The sequence below is a fragment of the Eumetopias jubatus genome, unplaced genomic scaffold (genome assembly GCF_037043125.1).
Source record: "Eumetopias jubatus isolate StellerSeaLion01/CBP00866 unplaced genomic scaffold, mEumJub1_p1.0 scaffold_9, whole genome shotgun sequence".
Classification (NCBI taxonomy): domain Eukaryota; kingdom Metazoa; phylum Chordata; class Mammalia; order Carnivora; family Otariidae; genus Eumetopias; species Eumetopias jubatus.
In genome coordinates, this window is record NW_028274815.1 from 958,226 (window position 1) to 980,055 (window position 21,830).

Sequence of the window (21,830 nt, forward strand, 5' to 3'; positions counted from 1 at the left end):
AACGTCTCTTATGCTGGAACTAAGGGCATCGAATCGTGCATAAGCCAGGCCTTGCCCTCAAGGGTAAGTGTGGTCTGATAGGGAGCAACGTGCTGCGTTCACGTTGGAGGAGAGCCACCCGATCCTGCCTCTGCACTCAGCTCAGCTCCTGGCAGAGACGCCCCTCTTCCTGTCCCGGGGCAGTCGCCCTCTGCCTCCTCCCACCGCCTCCCCACATCCTCTTTTCTGGGATCAGGTGTTATCGTTCCCTGCGTCTATGCTCTGTTCTGAGAACGTGCCCAGAAGTTCCATCACTGTGAACAGACAGGTGGCTCCAGAAGCCTTTCCATCCCGTGAAAAGGAGCCTTAAAGCTGGATCAGACATGAGCCAAAAAGCATGGATTAGACTGATGGATGGGTGGGCAGGTGGATTATAGATAGAAGATTAGATGATTGATGGATACAGAGACATGTGTAGATAGCTAACTGACAATATTTTCTTACTCGTGAGCTGGAAAATTGTTGGGGGAGGTGGTTCTCCGCCCCAGGGCACATTAGACTCAGCACCATACAGGGATTTCAGGAGATAGGTACCTTAGTTTCAGCACAATGTCTCTGTAATTTCCAGACCTCTTAATTAGTAATGTTAAAAATCACAGGAGTGGGGAACACAACTTGTGGTAAGGTCGCAGGTGTGGTTTATGGGACAGGTCATGTGGCAGCGGTAGGGGGTCGAGACTCCTGCTCATGTGCTCACTTCTTCCACCGAGACCTGGTCCAGCCCAGTCTTGTATAGACCAGTCCCCCTTGGTAACATCGGTGCCCACGTCCAACTTGTGTGGCTTTGTGGGGCAGGTGACATTCAAGCCTTGGTGGACAGTTGCTTTGTGTTGTGGCTCGTGGACCTGTGGTCAAGCATTCAGACCCTGCCAGAGCCCAGCAACAGCTCGCTATCCCAAGGAGCTTCTCAAAAAAGAGAGCATTTACTAGCAGATATGGTTTTATTGACATGGCTTTATCCCCAAACCCAAGGGTATGCATGTGGCTGTCCTGTTAGCCTCCCCCAGATGTCACCCAGCAGTCCTGTCTACGTGCACCCTCCAGCACCTTGGGTCTTGAGTTGTGCTGCCCACGTGGCAGAACCCTTGCATGACGGTAGCGTGGATATGCTGCAGAGCTTCTCAAAACTGGCTGCCTGATGGATTGTTGGGTAAGTGGGCAGAGCAGCATGGCCAGATGTGGTTTCTGTTCCCATCAGAACCCACAGAGACCAATGGGAGTTTTGTTGTCTTCCCAGCCGGAGGTCCGACCTGCAGCAACTCATCCTTCAGCCTGGAATGCTTGACGTGCCCCAGGCCACCAGCAAACAGCAAATGCAAGGAGGTTGCAGGCTGGGGTCTGCTGTGGGGCCGTGTCTTGCTCCCCCCAGCATGTTACCAAATTCTCCGAGGTGTTGCCTCATTTTCCCCAAGTGGAATAAGCATGATGCCGCCGATGTAGCAAACCAGCAGACGGCCCTGGCAGAGGTCCCATTTCCTGTAGATGATGGAAGGACAGGCAGACAGATGGCCAGCAGAGCCCTGAGGCAGGAGAGGAAGGACACAGTGCTTTCAGCTGGCAAGGACGGAGAAAGCAAGACAGCCACATAAGCGGTTGCACCCGAGGGAGCGGGAGCAGGGCACGTCGGGGGCAGTGCCGTAGTTGTCATCGAAGTCCGTATGTTCATGTTTACGGTAGAGCGCCGTCATCACAGCTGACTCACCTGCTCCGGAGAGGCACACAGACTGGGAACATAGGATGAATCGCCATTCTTCCAGTCCTTCCTGTGGCCCGGTGGCTGGGCTTCTGTTGTGCCAGGAGAAGCAGTTCTGAGGGTTTCCACAGGCCCCTTCTGACCATGAGTCAGGAAGCCAGCGTGGAGATGCCTCTGGTTAGTGAATACGTCTCTTCAACTGTATGCAGAAAAGGGAAGAATCACCGCAGACCATGTCTAGAGCCACCAGGACGCGTGTGCGGTAGGCTCAAGATGAAGGAAAGGCGGCTGTTGCCTGGCCCACCATCATGGGCTCAGGTCCCTGGGAGGTGGCCTCAGTTCGGATCCAGCACCGATGCCGCACGTCCTTCTGTGGGAGCCAGTGGGGAGGCGGGCGGTACGAACATTCCTCCTGAGGACTCTGTCCCGGATTTGAGAGCATGCGGTCCTTGAGTCGACTCTGTTCTGGAGGCTGACTGAGGCTCCGTGGCTCTGCTGTGAGAAGTCAGGTCCGTCCCATGAGAGCTCAGGAATGTGAGTCTCGGGAAGGCAAGCGACTGCCGCATCTGTGAGTTGCTGTGGGATGGAATCTGCACTCACCAGGTGTGGTGACCCTAGATCACCTCCTGTGTCCCCCTAAGCTGTCCTGCCCCCAGCCGCCAGAGCAGACGTGCTGAAGAAAGTGTTTTCCTTCTTTGAAACTGATTTATTCTCAATTTTGGTTCATTCCATACGTTCTCAATTCCTTCTCAAGGTGGCTTCTGTTGGCAGAAGACCAGCATCCTGACAGAGAGAAAATGACGTGGTTCGTCCGTGGTAACCCACGGTGTTTTTCCTCCTGTGCTGGGACTTCAGGCATAAGAGCCACCAAGCAGTAATCCAAGGACGATGTCAAGGATCACATACAGCAAAGGAAATTTTAGATGATTTACCCAAAACAGTGCAAGTTAACACAGAAGGGAACTCAGAGTTGTAGCCGCGTGGTGTAAGATCCTGAATCGCTCGGATGTGGTGACACCACGTGGAAGCGCCCGTTACCTTCACAAATATTATTCTGGGAGAGTCAAGAAGGTGAAATTTGCTGAGGCAGTGGAAGATGATACAGGCCTGATTGTGGTCTTTCTTGAAGGAAGAGAATCAATAGTTGGAAGTGTCTTATATTTTAATTTTACATTTAAAGGAACTAAAGTAGTAGCTGTGTTTTTTAAAGGGAAGGGTTGAAATGAATAAACTCCTTGTGCATTCTGTTTGGGTTTTTCATCTCTGTTATTGGATTGAGTAAGAGCAGCTCCTCAGCTAAGATTTCAGGAGCAAGCACAGCTTGAGGCATGACCTCCTTGGTCATCGCAGAGCAAACTGTCCTGTCATGTGGACCTGGGGTTGTTTTAAAAACATGAAATATGGAGAGACCTCATGGATACCTGGTCCAGCCCCTCATTTTACGCAGGAGGATTTTGAGGCGACCAGGGACCTGGTGGTCTGCTCTTGTCTGTGTGGACGAACGTGGACAAGAAGCAGGAGAGGAGCAGGGTTGCCAGGGCCCCAGGAGGTCCCACTCCCGCGCACAGCTGAGAGCCCAGGATGGGTGGTGAGTGGGCACACCATGCTGCACGTGGTATGTTCTTGTGTTCGGCCAGCACAGTGCTAAGCAGGAGTCACATGAAGGACACGTTTTTAGGCTGCTCCCTTGTGAGGTCCTCAGGACTGTGTGATCAGGACAGAGCAGGAGAGTGTGCCGCCAATTCCTGCAGAATCTTCCTCAAAAATGAGAAAGACGGGCCAGCAGCTCCTTGAGGCCACGTGGATGTTCCTTACGGCGGGCTGCACTCCTGCTCGCACAGAGCGGGCTTCTGGGGATGAAGGAAGGACACAGAAGCCAGGAAGGAGGAGGAGGGCCAGGGCCGTGTGGGAAGTCCCTGTCCAGCCCATGGCTGCGGCCTCACCTGTGCCCCCAGGTTGACCACAGCTTTGGGTGCCACCTTCCCTGTGAAGCCCAGGTGGTGATGCTCAGCAGGCCCCTGGGAGTGCACCCCTTTATTCCAGTTATTCCCCATGGACATCAATAAATTATTAGAAACACGTCCTGGGAAGCAAAGTAAATGAGTGATCCCCTGGTTCATCCCGTGGGGGTCGCTGGACTGGTCAGTGCTTAAATTGAAGTGAAAATGCGGATGTTCTTCTTGTCAAGTGTGTAGACACGTGCATGTGGGCGCATGTCTGCGTGCCGGTTTGGGAGAAGTGAGGTTAGGGGTGGCGAGGTGGGGGTTTGGCAGTGTGACACGTGGACGTTTCTGGCACTTGCCTCACCATTGAGCCAGTTCTGATTACATCATGTAAGTGATATCAGTGTTAATAGGAGTGGAAGCCAACAGGGTCACTCTAAACCAGTCAACTCCAACAGGAAGGAAACCCAGGCGGTAGAGAGGATCACAGCTCTGCCTTGTTCCCGTCAGTAGACCCCCATCTGTGGATCTGCACGTTGTGGCCACTCTCACGCCCTTAGAAGTCTATGGCTCTGAGATGTGGGGAACCAGCAGGCCGGAAGAATCTATCTACTTAGGTGCTGGTGACAAAATTATCTATGCCCACCCTGAACCGAGGGGTAAAGTTTGATCTTGACTTTTTAGCTGACATTTCTCCATTATTAAAATGTTGCTACCTGATGTCATAATGTTTCCTTGGGAAAGACTGCATAATCACAAGTCCCGTAATAAATAGTGAATCACACTTAACAGCCTGTACTTGAAGGTTTGGAGAACTAGTTTCAGATGCTGTTTTGACGCGGATGGTTTACAGGGAACAGTCGGAAGGGGCCAGTGGGACACCTGAGCTCATATTTCTGACGCTTACCAAGCGAACGCTTGCCTAGCAGACGGTTGCAGGGAATGCCAATGAGCATCTTGCTTCATAAAACACGGAGACCCATTCATGCTTATCCTGGGACCCCCCTGGGCCGTGCATGTCCCTGTGGGGTTAGCGTGTCAGGAAGGAAGACAGAGCAGTTTGTGACCCAGTCTCTGGCCTCCCTGCCCCAGCTTCCTTGGGTGCATGGCGTCGTGCAGAGCATTCTGTAGAAATGCCCTTTCTTGGGTGTAGGACGTGCTGCTCATCAAACTCCCCATGTTGGTCATGAGACTCCCACGTGAGGGTGCATCAGCCAGGAGGAGGCCCAGCTGGAATTGGGAGTATCATGGTGAGAATCAGAGCAATCCCTTTTCCTGCTATCTGAGAGAGTACACTGCCTTGCTGGGGCAAGTCCGTGGGCATCCTAAGGGCTTCCTTACCAACATCCATGGACTCGAAGAGCGTGACCCACGGCCGGTGGGTGTCAGGGTGGAATTACAGAGTGTGCTCACTCATCGGTCGTGGTCTGAGGTCATGGACTGGGGGCCTGATCGGTTGTCATGTGTTTGACCAACACTTCTACTTCCTTCTGAGGTAGAACAGGATGGACCATGTTCTGTGATCATGTGGAAAATATCTACCATCCTGCATCCCTTTGAAGGAAGCCAGGCATTGACAGGACACTTAGAGATTCCCTGCCCCATCTTCATGTCCCAGAAAACCAGCATGCTCCAGGTTCTGTCCAGATGCACGGCACCGAGCTGGAATGGCCTGGAATCCCACCTGCGCCAGCCCTCTGCTCTCGCCACTGCATGCATACCATCCATCCAGGACGCCTGCTTCATCCAACCTGCATTGTCCCCATGCCACCTGCCAACACCGATGTGGGGCCTTTGACTCATCCTTGCTCCTCATTTGATCTGTTTCCAAGTCCAGCCTATCCTCAGCAGAACCCCCGGCAGCCTCTGCTCACTGGAGTGGAGCTGGGACATTTGGCTCTGGGAAGACCAGTCAGGTTTGAGTTCTGGCCAGTAGGTTCTATGCACCACGTCCATCTGAGGGACAGTAACATGCTTTCTGCTTATATTTAGATCATTTATTCTTCCATATATTTATATTCCTAATAACATATTGTCTTTATAACTCAAAGGAGTAGATCCTTCCCATGTGTCATTCAAACAAAGATAATCCAATTTTTAAAATGTGGCTCTTTTCCTTTACATATTTTTAAATAACCATCATATATCAATATGTCAGTTTATTAACAGTTTTATCTGTTCATGTGGCTAGGCTACAGCACCCAGCTCCCTAGTCAAACATTAAGCTAGGTGTTGCTGTGAAGGTATTCGGTAGATGTGGCTGATGTCTACAGCCAGTGACTTAGAGTTGAGCAGGTCACCCTTCATAATGTGGGTGGGCCTCATCTAACCAGATGAAGGCCTTAAGATTAAAAAAATTTGAGATCTCTCTGAGGAAGAAAAAACTCTCACTATCAGCTGAAGCCACAAATTCTTTTTTTTTTTTTAAAGATTTTATTTATTTATTTGAGAGAGAGAGAATGAGAGATAGAGAGCATGAGAGGGAAGAGGGTCAGAGGGAGAAGCAGACTCCCTGCTGAGCAGGGAGCCTGATATGGGACTCGATCCCAGGACCCTGGGATCATGACCTGAGCCGAAGGCAGTTGCTTAACCAACTGAGCCACCCAGGCGCCCTGAAGCCACAAATTCTGTTGAAGGTTTCCAGCCTGAATTCTGACCTACAGAGTTCTCTCTCTCTCTCGGTCTTGCACACAAATCCAGTATCTCCCTCCATGGCTCTGTTTCTCTAGTAGAACCCTAATACATCACCCATCATCAACTTCTTTCAAGATACATCTACAAAGGCTAGTGAAACAAAAGCAAAAATGAACTTCTGAGACTTCATCAAGCAAAGGAAACAGTCAACAAAACAAAGAGTCAACCCACAGAATGGAAGAAGATATTTGCGAATGACACTACAGACAAAGGGCTGGTATCCCAGGTCTATAAAGAACTTCTCAAACTCAACACCCAAAAAACAAACAATCAAGTCAAAGAATGGGCAGAAGATATAAACAGACACTTCTCTGAAGAAGACATACAGATGGCTCACAGACACATGAAAAAATGTTCATCATCATCAGTCATCAGGGAAATTCAAATCAAAACCACATTAAGATACCACCTTACACCAGTCTGAATGGCAAAAATTGACAAGGCAAGAAACAAATGTTGGAGAGGTTGTGGAGAAAGGGGAACCCTCTTACACTGTTGGTGGGAATGCAAGTTGGTACAGCCACTTTGGAAAACAGTGTGGAGGTGCCTCAAAAAAATTCAAAAGTAGAGCTACCCTATGACCCAGCAATTGCACTACTGGGTATTTACCCCAAAGACGCAGATGTAGTGAAAAGAAGGGCCATATGCACCCCAATGTTCACAGCAGCAATGTCCTCAATAGCCAAACTGTGGAAAGAGCTGAGATGCCCTTCAACAGATGAATGGATAAAGAAGGTGTGGTCCATATATACAATGGGATACTACTCAGCCATCAGAAAGGATGAATACCCAACTTTTACATCCACATGGATGGGACTGGAGGAGATGATGCTAAGTGAAATAAGTCCAGCAGAGAAAGTCAATTATCATATGGTTTCACTTATTTGTGGAACATAAAGTATAGCATGGAGGACATTAGGAGAAGGAAGGGAAAAATGAAGGGGGTGGAAATCCGAGCGAGAGATGAACCATGAGAGACTATGGACTCTGAGAAACAAACAGCGTTCTAGAGGGGAGGGGGGTGGGGGGATGGGTTAGCCTGGTGATGGGTATTAAAGAGGGCACGTTCTGCGTGGAGCACTGGGTGTTATACGAAAACAATGGATTGTGGAGCACCACATCAAAAACTAATGATGTACTGTGTGGTGACTAACATAATAAAATAAAATTTAAAAAAAGAATATAAATAATGGAATAAATACAAATCATTATGTCATAGCTAAGAACGGCGGTCATATGTATGGGGGGAGGGCCCAGGGACTGCCCCTTACAGTCCCACCATTCCGAGTTCTGGGAGACCAGGAAAGAAACCCCCGGGGGGAGCAGGGAGGTGAGGATGGCGTCGATCCTGAGGCCAAGGGGAATGGACACAGGGCAGAGTGTGGGGAGGCTGGCAGAGGTGCAGACTGAGGACCGGCCTTGCAATTTGATGGTCGGGGGCCGGCTTGGGGAAGTGAGGGGCTGGCGGGGGGCAGTCTTTCAGGGTTTTTCTGTCGCCGCAGCTGTGCACACGGATGTGCATGAAGGGACGTCTGGGGTGGGAGGTGGTCTGTTCCTGCTCCGAGGGGAGCAGGTCGCCAGGTGACGGGGGCTGCAGGCTGCGCGGGTGGACTCACAGTCCGAGGGGCCTCCCTCTGCAGAGAAGGGAGGCAGGGCCACTACGCACTGTGACACGGGTCACGATGGTGGTGCAGGCAGTCTTATTTCTAGTGAATCACGCCCTGTGACCCACAAGGACCAGCAGTGGGAAGAGGAGGCGACGCTGGGGGTTCATCTGAGGGGAGACGACCAGGAGGAAGGTCCCCTGCGGGAGCGTGGATAAAAACGCCTCCTGATGCCCCAAGAGCCCACCCGAGAATAGCAGCCATGAGTGTGGTATGAGACTCCTCAGCCAGACATTGTTCTTCTCCAGCCCCACTGTCCTGCCTGGGTGTGGGGGGTGGGCAGCTGCTTAGCGGGACACCTGGCGCCGTGGCCAGACTGGAGACCCCGGCAGGCATCGCTGGTGAAGAGGGAGGCATTCTTAGTCTCTGGGGTATGGGGCTGTGGTGGGGGGAGCATGAGGTCCCGTAGGGGAGAAGGCAGGAGCGTGGGCGTGAAGTCACGTCAGTGGGGAGCCCAGCGGCTGAGGCATTCTCTCGGAGAGGTCGTGATTAGGGAGCACAGGAGTGTGGGAGGAGAAGGGGCATGGACACCTGGGCCAGGCTGGGCAGCTGGAGTAGGCTGTGAGGAATGGGCTTCTCACGATACCGCCGGGCTGCGTAGGGCAAGAGCGTGAGGGACCCAGGGAGAATGTGAGCATGAAGCAGGTGTTACCAATGACAGCAGGTGTCTGGGAGCTTGTGAAGGGGCACGACTAGAAGCTGGGGACGTCGTGTGGGGACCAGTCCACAGCAGCGTCTGATGTGAGGTTCCCTGCAGACATACTTGGTGAAGGACAGATGCGGAGGCCACTGGGTGTGCGGGGAGCCCAGGCTCAGGGCGAAGCCACTGTTTCCCAGGGACTCACCATGTTGTGAACCACACCTCCAGTGCCTCTTTAAACACAAGCTTCAGAGGGACCCCCGAGGGCGTGAGGGCCAGGAACCCACTGTCCGAGTCACTGGCCCCTTCCTGGGGCATGAAGAGATGACACATCAGCAAACGAATAGTCACAAGGGGCCAAGTAAGGTGGCGGCCGAGCTTTATCTGGTTTTGGTAAATAGTGACCCATGTGCGCTGGGTAGGCCTGAGGGTGTGATGCGCCACCAGACTCGTGCACAGGCATCCTTGCGATTCCTGGCGCAAGTGACTTTTACTGCCAGTCTCTGCACAGTGTCCAGCATTTTATTCTCAGGGACTGAAGGAGTTCAAGATGCTGAGAGTGGACAGTGGGGTCACGGAGGTAACAAGTTGGCAGTTTGTGGTTGGTGTGGTTTGCAGAGACACGGGTAAGAGCGGAGATCCCTTGAAGAGGATTTCACAGGATTGACTCTGGGTCCCATGCAGACTCTCGGTGCTCAGGCAGGTGTCATGTGGACCCACGCGCCAGGCTCACATGTGGAAGGAGCAACGAGAGGGAAGTTATAGCGCAGAGGCATTAACACGTAAGTTCTGTTTGGGGATAAGGCAGCGATTCAGGTAGAAACAACTAACATCATGCTCCTTTGGGAAGCACAGTGCAGTTCTGTCTCTGTTTGGGCAAAACCCTTTCTCCAGACTCTTGAAACAGTTCCGTCATGCACACACATGAGGAGTGTGAGGCGTGGGCGCTGGCTGCGACCAAGGGCAACAGCACCCTGTGCAGCGGTGCTCCCGGAGGCTGGAGACAGATGCTGAGCTTCCCTTCCCTGCAGAGATTTATAAGGCATGGTAGTTGGCCCTGCACGGTCTCCTCTCTGCACAGAAGTTCGTGCGTCAAGGTCACCTTGCCAGCTAGGCTGGTACCTGGTCCATCAGGTGCATGGATGCACCGGTGTCTGCTCGGTTCCCCGATCCGGCAGATCTGGCGTGGCTCCCACGGCCCAGCTGCACGAACTGTCTCTGACGTAGGATTCCCTGCTGCTGACTGTGGCAATACTCATTTCCAATAACATAGCTTCTTTGTTCAAAGTGTGTTGGTTCTACAACTGAGCTTAAGGGGGAGCGCTCATAAACTAACCTTTCTTTTATTCCCCTGCATGCGTGGGAACGAAGCACTGAAGTCCTACGGTGAACAGGCCGGTTATTTTAACAGACTGTAGCTGGTGAGCTCAGCATGCCAGGCGGTTGGGGGAAGGAGGATTTCATGTGGGGCGCCCACCGTGTGCACCAACCGTTCTGTCTGCCGGCGGGAGGAGGCTCGAGACGGCACGCGCGTGCGTTTGGGCCTGAGCTCAGCTTCCATAAGAGACAAGTGCTGGGCCCGCAGGGCCGACCGCTGGGACCCCGTGGCAGGCACCCGAGCCCGTCCGAGCTGTGCGTTTCCGGGGACTTAGCGGCGGGCGGGTGGGGGGTCGGTTGAGCGTGGCTGGTGCAGCGCTGCCGGGGGGTGAGGGGTAGAGTGACGGATCTTGGAATTCACGCTGAACAAGGACGGGTGTCAGGGGCTAGCTTGGGGCGGACGGTCCCAGGGACGAGTGTTAGTGGGGTCAGCCTCGGGAGCGAGCTGGAGGACAGACGTGGTGGTGCAGATGTGGACACACAGCAAAGTCGACGTATGAGCTTGTTTGCACGGTCGGGTGAGCGGGTCCCACCCCAGGGAGAGGAGAAGGCCCGGGGGCCGAAGGGCCGGGCAGGCACCTGTGTGGGAGCACGTGCCTGTGCGCGTGTGGGAGAGAGCATGCGCCTGTGTGGGACCTGCGCGTGCGTGCGTGCATGCGTGTGTGAGACAGCATGCGCCTGTGGGGAAGCCTGCACATGCGTGCGAGCGTGCACCCGTGTGCGTGCGTGCGTGCATGCGTGTGTGAGAGAGTATGCGCCTGTGGGGGAGCCTGCACATGCGTGCGAGCGTGCACCCGTGTGCGTGCGTGCGTGCATGCGTGTGTGAGACAGCATGCGCCTGTGGGGAAGCCTGCACATGCGTGCGAGCGTGCACCCGTGTGCGTGCGTGCGTGCATGCGTGTGTGAGAGAGCATGCGCCTGTGGGGAAGCCTGCACATGCGTGCGAGCGTGCACCCGTGTGCGTGCGTGCGTGCATGCGTGTGTGAGACAGCATGCGCCTGTGGGGAAGCCTGCACATGCGTGCGAGCGTGCACCCGTGTGCGTGCGTGCGTGCATGCGTGTGTGAGAGAGCATGCGCCTGTGTGGGAGCCTGCGCATGTGTGCGAGCGTGCACCCGTGTGCGTGCGAGCGTGCATGCGTGTGTGAGAGAGCATGCGCCTGTGTGGGGGCCTGCGCATGCGTGCGAGCGTGCATCCGTGTGCGTGCGAGCGTGCATGCGTGTGTGAGAGAGCATGCGCCTGTGTGGGGGCCTGCGCATGCGTGCGAGCGTGCATCCGTGTGCGTGCGAGCGTGCATGCGTGTGTGAGAGCATGCGCCTGTGTGGGGGCCTGCGCGTGCGTGCGTGTGTGAGAGCATGCGCCTGTGTGGGAGCCTGCGCATGCGTGCGAGCGCGCACCCGTGTGCGTGCGTGCGTGCACGTGCGCCTGTGTGGCGCGTCCGCGGCGTGCATGCCCGCACGAAGTAGGTTTTTCGCCTCAAGAGGCCTCGTGAATTGAGGTGAGTTTGTGAGGCGCCGTGGAATCGTGGCGCGCTTGCCCTGCGCGTGTCCAGCCCCTGACGTGACGCAGGGCTGGTGCCCCAGTGAGTGGCGTCGGGAGGTGGTCGGGGTTCAGTGGGGCCGGGCGTCCCCGGGCGGGGTGGCTGTCCTCGCGGGCAGGGGCCTCGCAGCGTGCGCCGCCGCGTGCGCACCGGCCTCGAGCCCCGGGCCCCCGACCTCGGGCCCCGGCTCGGAACCCTGGCCGACGAGCTGCCCGCGCAGCCGCTCAGACGCCCGGCTCTTCGAAGGCTTCGGGGCCTTTGGTGGGAGCTCGGGAGAACTCGGGAGGACTCGGGAGGACTCGGGAGAGCTCGGGAGGACTCGGGAGAGCTCGGGAGGACTCGGGAGAGCTCGGGAGGACTCGGGAGGACTCGGGAGGGCTCGGGAGGGCTCGGGAGAGCTCGGGAGGACTCGGGAGAGCTCGGGAGAGCTCGGGAGGACTCGGGAGGACTCGGGAGAGCTCGGGAGGACTCGGGAGAAGCCGACTCCTTTGGAAAGGCCGGCCGTTGACGTCGCTGCGCGTTCTGGGGGCGCAGCAGCGCGTCAGGCTGCAACCAGCTCCCGTTTTCCTGGGGGGTGGGGGACGGAGCGGACGTGCCCCGCGGTCGGCGAGTGATGGCGCGCTGCGGGCGCGGCGGAAGGCCGCTCCGTGTCGCTGTGCGCGGAGAGGGGGCGTCTGGCCTGGACGCCGGCGTCGCGGGCTCCTCCGCGCACCTGCTCTGTCCGGTGAGGGTTCGGGGGAGAGCGGCCGGGGCCGCGCCGCTCGGCGCTCACAGGTGTTTTCGAGCGCGCTTTGCCCTGAGCTGGGGAAGCGCCCCACGTGTGCGAGTCCCGGGCGCCGCCGCGGCGGGCTCAGGAGGGGAGGAGAGGCCCCTCCTCCCGGGAAAATGCCCGCTCGGCCCGGGCCACCCGCCACGCGCTTCGCCGCCACGCGGACGCGTCGCGTGCAGGGCGCGCTCTCCGTGAGGGCCCAGCCAACCGAGCTCGAGGGCGGAGTCGTGGCCAGTGCGGCGGGTCCTGCTGCGGTCCGCCAGCCTCCGGAGTGGGGGGGGGGGCCTTCGTGCTGCAGAGCGGCTTCGTCTTCAGAAAGGCTGGCCAGAGTTACTGCGCGCGGGGTTGCCCGGTACTTGGGGCGGGGCGTGCCTGTCTCCTTCAAGAATCTGGAGCAGGCTGGCTGGGACGTACCCGCCTGCTGCGCTGGGGCCACGGGCTGGGACTCCTGCTGCGCAGGGCACGCTTGCTCTTCGAAGTTCAAATCTGCGTGAGCGCGGGACGTTCCGGGTGCTTCGGAGCCGTCCCCTTCCTCGGAAGTGCCGTCTGGGGTCCCACCGCCATCCGGAGGGCGGCTGCTTACGGCCCGTGGGGCTGTCTGGGGTCTCTCGGTCAGACGGAGAGAACCCCGTTGCGCGGAGCTTCCCACAGGTGCATGGTGGGTCCCTGGCATCACGGCGGTGGTCAGGCCCTGCTGCGTCCTGTCAGCGAGGAGACGCTGGTGCGGACGGGCGGCTGCCGGCCTGGGATGCCCTCGACGCGCCTCCTGGTCTGGGGGCTGTGACCTCCCCCATGAGTTCCCTGGAGAAGTGCGTCCGTTTCCGAGTGAGTTGGTCTGTTGCGTGTTTGAAGGCGGGTCTGGACCTCGCACCCGACAGGGCCGAAAACGGCCTGTGTGTCCCGTGTGCACCTGCGTCCAGGCAGTGGGGGGACGAGGTGGCTGCACGGAAGGCACGGCCTCAGCTGCCTTGGCCACATGTGCGGTGGAGGTGAGGCCCCAGGATCGTGCAGCTTAACCCTCATGAAGCACAGGGTGGCATGCGGGAGGCAGGGGGCTGTCCATGCACCGCCAAGGGAAGGAGTAGGGCCCCAGGGAGGTGCGTCTGCAGCTTTGCTGACTCCAGCCTGGCGTTTTGGAGGGGAATTCAGGGCCTGGGTCCCCAGGTGTGAGGTCAAGGTCAAGGGGACACGGGCCATGGACAGGCACAGTCCGTGGGGCGGAGATGCTGGTGCCCACGAGGGTGCGTGTGATGATAGAGAAGAGCATGTGTGTGGCTCTGGGCTGTGGGGCGGATGATAGCAGGTGTCTGAGAAAGCTGTGGTATCCATGTAAGATGCTGGCCCCGGGGTGATGGGACAAATAAGGGAGTGGGGGAGAGCCGTGCCGACGAGGGCGGGCTGGCCGTGCACCAGCCGGACTCTGGTGAATTCCAGTCCCCTCTGGGCTCTGGAGCGGCAACATCACGCTTGCTTCCATGTCAGTGAGTGTGCAGAGATGTGACAAGAAATGGAAGCCCAGCGATAGTGGATGGAGTGACCAAACACTGAAGATAACATGATGCTCAGCAGAGAAGCATGGGCACGTTGAAGGGACGCCCATTCATGTCTCCAGGATTCAAATGTCATTGAAACCTCGAAGCTCGTGCTTATGATCTGCTGTGTCTTCATTACCTAGCTCACCTGGGTTCTGCCAATGTCTGAAAGTTGGCCGTTTGTGCCAATAAACGGATGCCTCACCTGACATGACTTTCTAGTAGATCATCCTGGAGTGAGCCCGGTCTGTGGTTGAATGGTGGCATGCCCCCAGTGGTGCGCATGAGCGTCCGTGTAGATGGCTCACTGGTGTTGTGGACTGCGGGCGTGCGGCTCCTTCTGGAGCCCGCAGGGTCTCAGTGTCTCGGGTAATCACCAATGTAGAGTTGTTGAGAATTAGGCCAGGTGCATAGGAATCTTGTTTTTTTAACGCTGTGGTCCTTTTGTGATGGTAAAGTAGCTGTTTTTTGTCACATTGACAGGTGCATCTTTTGAGAAATGCCGGCGACGAAGTGACCATCACTGTTGAGTATCTCAGGGACGCGCCGTCATTTCTGAAGCTCCCATTAGGTAAGGGGTGGCGAGATCTTCAGGGGCCCAGTGGCATTTCCTGCTCCCCATGCTGTTTATCCACACGGATGGCGGTGGCGGACGGGTGTGACTCAGGGCCCGAGCTCGTGCTCAGGGGGAGGAAGGACACAGATAGACACCTCAGCCGTACGTGTCCCCGAGACCCAGCATTTTCACACATCCCCAGGCCTTTCTAGAGAAGGTGCCCTCAGACTGCTGTCTGTCGATTGATTAGCTGTAAAGCTCCTTTCTCAGGTTGGCTTGTTGGTTGTAGTCACCTACACACACACACATACAGAAAAACTAAGTTTGCTCTTAAAATATCAATGTTGACTTGAGGAATTTATGCCGAGAAAGGGTTATAGTAAATCTATACTGTGAAGTGCCTTCCCTACGCTCACACCAGGATTTAATTGTCTCTCGTGCCTAAGATGTGATCCAGTTGTAAGTGATGAATCACACATCCATGAGGATGTTTTACTCCAAGTAGTCACCATGACCTTTACTGACTCTACGCAACCGCCATGTTTTTACAACATGTGTGAGGTTATCTTCCTTCCAGGGGTTGAACAGGGGGTCAGGGTGCTGTCCTCGGCAGCCAGAATGGGCATTAGGCACCTTCATGCTCACAGGGGCAGTGGCTCTGCTGGGGGCCCCTCGCAGTCAAGTCTCTGGCTCGCCAGGCGTGGGCCCTGCCCCCCTTTCCCTCACGTGGCAGAGCAGCCCTCACCCTCGTTTCCTGTCCCTCTTCCCCTGCTCCCCTGCAGTGGAGCCCCCCGTCTGCTGCCGTCCGTGGGCTCAGGTGTGGCTCTCTGGGCACATCTGTGGAAGGAGGATCCTCGTTTGACAGCAGGTCGTTGAACTCATTCAGCTTTCTGCTTTCCCTCCCTGAGAACCTGGGCTGATGAATTTCAGAAACTGCATGTTTTCCCATCAGATCCCAGTGGGGTAACCTCACCCCTATTCACTGATCTTGGGAAAACGGCCATTCCTCTTGTTACTCTACAAATACGTCAGGAAGATTTTCCGCATGGCCTACCTTCCTACAAGCCTGACCGTTGCGACTGGGGCATTCAATGAAAGTGCTCAGAGGGTTCTGGGGTCAGGAGAAAAGCCTACGGGGCTGGAGAAGTGGAAGGCAGTGCGCCCAGAGTATCGGAAGTGGGAGTATTAGCCATCGGGCCAGCCATCCAAAGACAAGTAAAGAACATACGTAGCACCGCGTCACATCCCGTGGGGTTTGGGGAATATGGACTGCAAGGGGAGCAGCCGCAGTGCAGGACGTATGCAGGTCCTGGGAGCCGGTGGGGCTCCAGTCCTGGGTGGACTGTCGGCACTGTCACCCCTGGCCTGCAGGTGATACTGGTAGCTCCTCCAAGCTGCACTGGGTCCTGGGGCACAGGGACTGGAGCCTGCGGGCGTATCCCGCAGTTTGAGTGAAGAGGCAGGCAGGCATGGGCCAGTCTGCTCGGCTGCAGGAATAAAACACCTCATCTGGGCGGCTTGGACAGCAGATGCGTCTCGCTCCAGGTTCTGGAGGCTGGACGTCGGGTGAGGACCTGGTTCGTACAGGCCTCTCCTGACCATGTCCTCATGTGAGGAGGAGCAAGGGAGGCTGTGGGGGCCTTTTACAAGGTGACCTCATCACCTCCCACAGGCACCCAGCACCTTCATGTCGGGGGACTGGGGACACAGACATTCAGTTCACGACAGAGATGAGGTTCGGGTGAGACATGGAGGTTAGCGTAGGTGGGAAGGTGCAGCGGAAGATTCCTTCCCTGACAGCAGGAGGGCTGCAGAATTGTTTGTTCTCTTTCTTCTAAATCTCAGAGTGTTGTAAAGAAACATGGCTGGAAGAAGCTGATTGCACATGGCTTAGTGGTCTCCTGATGCTCTGGGCCTGGGTTCAGACTCTGTGAGCAAGGGCTTCACAGTGATTCTTTCCAGAAGAATGTAAAGGCCAGTGAGCATTGGGTGTGCATATGGATATCACGCATGTGGCAACATGTCCATGGAAGGCCACAAGGTGGTTTGTGTGTCCGCCTCTCTATCAGTTTGTCTAACTGCGCGTCTGTCCTGTTGGTGTCTTCGTGCGTGGCTAGAAAGCTTATCACGTAACATTGCAGCAGAAGGCACGGGGTGATGGGCGGGGCCTAGCACGTTGACACAGGACGGTCACGTGTGGGATTCATCTGCCGTGTCTTCTAGGGGAGGTTGACTTCTGTGGCAGAGTGCGATGGTGGGGTTTCCAGGCCACCTTTCACTAACGTGACTGACAGCACAGAATTTAAACAACCACAGTAGCATCTTGAAGCTCTGGTCGGAGAGGGATGCCCGCAATGAAGCCTCTCAACAGGGAGCCACCCCCGGCCTGAGGTGGCCATGCCACCATGGGCACAGGAGAGTTGTGGAACTCTGACACGTCAGCCGGAGCTGCTGGAGGCTGTTCTGTTGAGAGACGGATCACAATGATGCATAGCCAGCAGCCTCATCACTTCCCCCGTGCTGCTGCGGATGTCCCGGCAACACCTGGCTGAGTCCTGCGGGACCTGCATGGTGAGCTCGGCTGGGCACATGGGTCAGCATTCCTGTAAAGGTGCTCACGGTTCCCATGGGGCGTAAGACGTGGCCTGCCACCTGAGCCACGTGAGCTCTGCCTCCCAGGCTTCCCACGTGGCAGGGACATTGAATTCTCTATCCATTCAGTATAAATGTCTGTTCTGCTGTTATTTGGTTCTTTATAATCTACAAGAGTTAAAACCTGGGGCGGAGCAAGATGGTGGTGGAGTAGGAGACCTGGATTTCGTCTGGTCTCAGGAATTCAGCTGAATAGGGATCAAACCATTCTGAACACCTACGAACTCAACAGGAGACCGAAGAGGAGAGTAGCAACAACTCTCTGAACAGAGAAGCGACCACTTACTGGAAGGTAGGGCGTGCGGAGAAGTGAATCCGAGACGATATTCGGGAGGATAGACGACGGGGGAGGGGGCCTCCGTCGGCCGCTTCTGGCAAGTGACAGAGCCGCGGAGCACAAAATCGGAACTTTTAGAAGTCGGCTCCGCGGAGGGACGGCGCTCCAGTGGCTAAGCGGGGGGTGGAACCCTCGCGGGACAGTGGGGTCTCAGGACCCTCGGGGTCACAGAAAGACCGGGGGTGCCTGAGTGCGGCAGAGCTCCCAGGTATCGGAGTGGGGAAGCCGGCTGCAGAGACAGAGCCGAGGCGCGGGCTCTCAGCTCGGGGTGGCCATAAACTGTGATCCGCGGCCCAGTCGGGCCACTGCTCCTCCAGCAGGGACCCAACAAGCAGCAGAGATGGAGAGACTCCCCTTTCCTCCCCTGGGAGGAGCGGCGCGGGAGCGCACCGCAGGGATCTGCTGGGTTTGGAGACTCCACACGGGGTCGGGTGCCAGAGATAGAAACGCTCGGTCACAGGCCGGGTGAGCACAGAGTGCGGCCAGAGACCGGGGACACGGGAGTGACTGCTTTTCTTTGGGGGCGCACTGAGGAGTGGGGCCCGAGTTCTCGGCTCCTCCGGGTGGAGATTGGGAGGCCACCATTTTCACCCTGGTCCTCCAAAGCTGTACCAGAGCTTGCAGGGAACAAAAGTTCCTGAGAACAAACCCAAGCAGCTCACTTTAGCCCAGACCGACAAGGGCGGGGTAATTCCGCCTCCGGCAAAGACATTTGGGAACCACGGCAACAGGCCCCTCCCCCAGAAGATCAGCAGGAACAGCCAGAAAGCCAAGACCAAGTTGACCGATCAAGGAGAACGGGAGAACTCCAGCGCTAGGGGAATACTGCACATAGAATTCATGGCTTTTTTTTTTACCATGATTCATTAGTTTTTCAAAGTTAATTTTTTTAACTGTTTTTTTTAATTTTTTTTCCCTTTTTCAAACAACGTCTTTACAATCCCTTTTTTAAAAGAAATATTTTTTATTTTTCATTTTTGGAGTCATATTTTTATCTCTTCATAGTAGTTACCCTTATTTTTGGAATATATATATAAGTTGTTTTCTCTTTAAGATTTTGAGATACAATTTCTTCTAACAGATCAAAATATACCCTAAATCACTAGTGTATGGCTTTGTTCTAGTCTCCTGCCTGATCACATTCTCTCCCTTTTTTTTTCTTTTTTTTCTTTTTTCTTTTTCTTTTTAAATTTTCTTCTTTCCTTTTAAAGACAACTTATCAATTCCTTTTATAAAATCTTTTATAATTTTCATCTTTACAGTCATCTGCTATCCCTTCATTGTATCAACCCTTATTTTGTACATATGTCTTTCTTCCTTTAAGATTTTAGCAGGCACTTTGTTCTAACAAACCAAAATATGCCCAGTAGCTAGTGTGTGGCACTGATCTGTGCACTAGCCTGATCATATTTGATCACATTCTGCTTTTTTTTGTTTTGTTCTGTTTTTGTTTGCTTTTAGCTTTTCTTTTTCCTTTTTTTTTTTCCTCTTTCTTTCCATTTCTTGTACCCTGGTTTCAGGTCTTTTCTGATTTGTATACAGTATATTTGCTGGAGACGTTGTTAACCTGTTGGCATTCTATTCTCTCATTCATCTGTTCTCCTCTGGACAAAATGACAAGACGAAAAAAATCACCTCAGCAAAAAGAACAAGAGGTAGTACCGTCTGCCAGGGACCTACTGAATACTGACATTAGTATGATGTCGGACCTAGAGTTAGGAATCATGACTTTAAAGATACTAGCTGGGCTTGAAAAAACTGTGGAGGTTATTAGAGAAACCCTTTTCTGGAGAAATAAAAGAACTAAAATCTAACCAAGTCAAAATCAAAAAGGCTATTAATGAGGTGCAATCAAAGGTGGGAGCACTAACTGCTAGGATAAATGAGGCAGAAGAGAGAAACAGCGATATAGAAGACCAAATGATGGAAAATAAAGAGGCTGAGAAAAAGAGAGATAAACAACTACAGGATCACGAGGGCAGAATTCGAGAGATAAGCGATATGATAAGACAAAACATTAGAATAATAGGGATCCCAGAAGAAGAAGAAAGAGAGAGAGGCGCAGAAGGTATATTGGAGCAAATAATAGCAGACAACTTCCCTAATGTGAGGAAGGAAACAGGCATAAAAATCCAGGAGGCACAGAGATCCCCTCTCAAAATCAATAAAAATAGGTCAACACCCCGATATCTAATAGTAAAACTTACGAGTCTCAGAGACAAAGAGAAAATCCTGAAAGCAGCTCGGGAGAAGAGATATGTAACCTACAACGGTAGAAACATTAGATGGCAACAGACCTATCCACAGAGACCTGGCAGGCCAGAAAGCACTGGCATGATATCTTCAGAGCATTAAATGAGAAAAATATGCAGCCAAGAATACTATACCCAGCTAGGCTGTCATTGCAAATAGAAGGAGAGATAAAAAGCTTCCAGGACGAACAAAAACTGAAGGAATTTGCAAACACAAAACCAGCCCTACAGAAATATTGAAAGGGGTCCTCTAAGCAAAGAGAGAACCTAAAAGCAGCATAGATCAGAAAAGAACAGAGACAATACACAGTAACAGTCACCTTACAGGCAATACAATGGCACTAAATTCATACCTTTCAATAGTTACCCTGAATGTAAATGGGCTCAATGCCCCAATCAAAAGACACAGGCTATCAGATTGGATTAAAAAACAAGACCCATCAATATGCTGTCTGCAAGAGACTCATTTTAGACCCAAAGACACCCCCAGATTGAAAGTGAGGGGGTGGAAAACCATTTACCATGCTAATGGACACCAAAAGAAGCTGGAGTGGCAATCCTTATATCAGACAAATTAGATTTTAAAACAAAGACTGTATTAAGAGACGAGGAAGGACACTATATCCTACTTAAAGGGTCTATCCAACAAGAAGATCTGACAATTATAATTACCTATGCCACTAATGTGGGAGCAGCCAGTTATATAAGGCAATTAATAACAAAAGCAAAGAAACACATTGACAAGAATACAATAATAGTGGGGGACTTTAACACCCCCCTCACCGAAATGGACAGATCATCTAAGCAAAAATTCAACAAGGAAATAAAGACTTTAAATGACACACTGGACCAAATGGACTTCACAGACATATTCAGAACATTCCATCCCAAAGCAACGGAATACACATTCTTCTCTAGTGCCCATGGCACATTCTCCAGAATTGATCACATAAGGTCATAGGTCATAAATCAGGTGTCAACCGGTACCAAAAGATTGGGATTATTCCCTGCATATTTTCAGACCACAATGCTTTGAAACTAGAACTCAATCACAAGAGGAAAGTCAGAAAGAACTCAAATACATGGAGACTAAAGAGCATTCTACTAAAGAATGAATGGGTCAACCAGGAAATTAAAGAAGACTTAAAAAAATTCATGGAAACCAATGAACATGAAAACACAACTGTTCAAAATCTTTGGGATACAGCAAAGGCAGTCCTGAGAGGAAAGTATATAGCAATACAAGCCTTTCTCAAGAAACAAGAAAGGCCTCAGATACACAACCTAACCCTACACCTAAAGGAGCTGGAGAAAGAAGAGTAAATAAAGCCTCAACCCAGCAGGAGAAGAGAAATAATAAAGATCAGAGCAGAAATCCATGAAATAGAAACCAAAAGAACAGTAGAACAGATCAACGAAACTAGGAGCTGGTTCTTTGAAAGAATTAACAAGATTGATAGACCTCTGGCCAGACGTATCAAAAAGAAAAGAGAAAAGGCTCAAATCAACAAAATCATGAATGAAAGAGGAGAGATCACAACCAACACCAAAGAAATACAAACAATTATAAGAACATATTATGAGCAACTGTATGCCAGCAAATTAGATAACCTGGAAGAAATGGGTGCATTCCTGGAGATGTATCAACTACCAAAATTGAACCAGGAAGAAAGAGAAAACCTGAACAGACCTATAACCACTAAGGAAACTGAAGCAGTCATCAAAAATCTCCCAACAAACAAAAGCCCAGGGCCAGATGGCTTCCCAGGGGACTTCTATCAGACATTTCAAGAATAATTAATACCTGTTCTCCTGAAACTGTTCCAAAAAATCGAAATGGAAGGAAAACTTCCAAACTCAATTTTACGAGGCCACCATTACTTTGATCCCCAAACCAGACAAAGACCCCATCAAAAAGGAGAAATACAGACCAAAATGCTTGGTGAATATGGATGCAAAAATTCTCACCAAAATACTAGCCAATAGGACCCAACAGTACATTAAAAGGATTATTCACCATGACCAAATGGGATTTATCCCTGGGCTGCAAGCCCGGTTCAACATCCACAATTCAATCAACGTGATACGGTACATTAACGAAAGAACAAGAATCATATGATCCTCTCAACAGATGCAGAAAAAG

At 53.1% G+C, this 21,830-nt stretch overlaps 1 protein-coding gene across 1 annotated transcript in view; it reads left to right on the plus strand.

Moving 5' to 3' along the window:
• SNTG2 (syntrophin gamma 2) overlaps positions 1-21,830 on the plus strand; it is a 339,157-nt gene that overhangs the window by 194,342 nt on the left and 122,985 nt on the right. Inside the window, exon 17 of the mRNA XM_088026250.1 lies at positions 14,374-14,461. Coding sequence (XP_087882376.1) covers positions 14,374-14,461 — 88 coding nt within the window. The remainder of the gene's footprint in view (positions 1-14,373; positions 14,462-21,830) is intronic.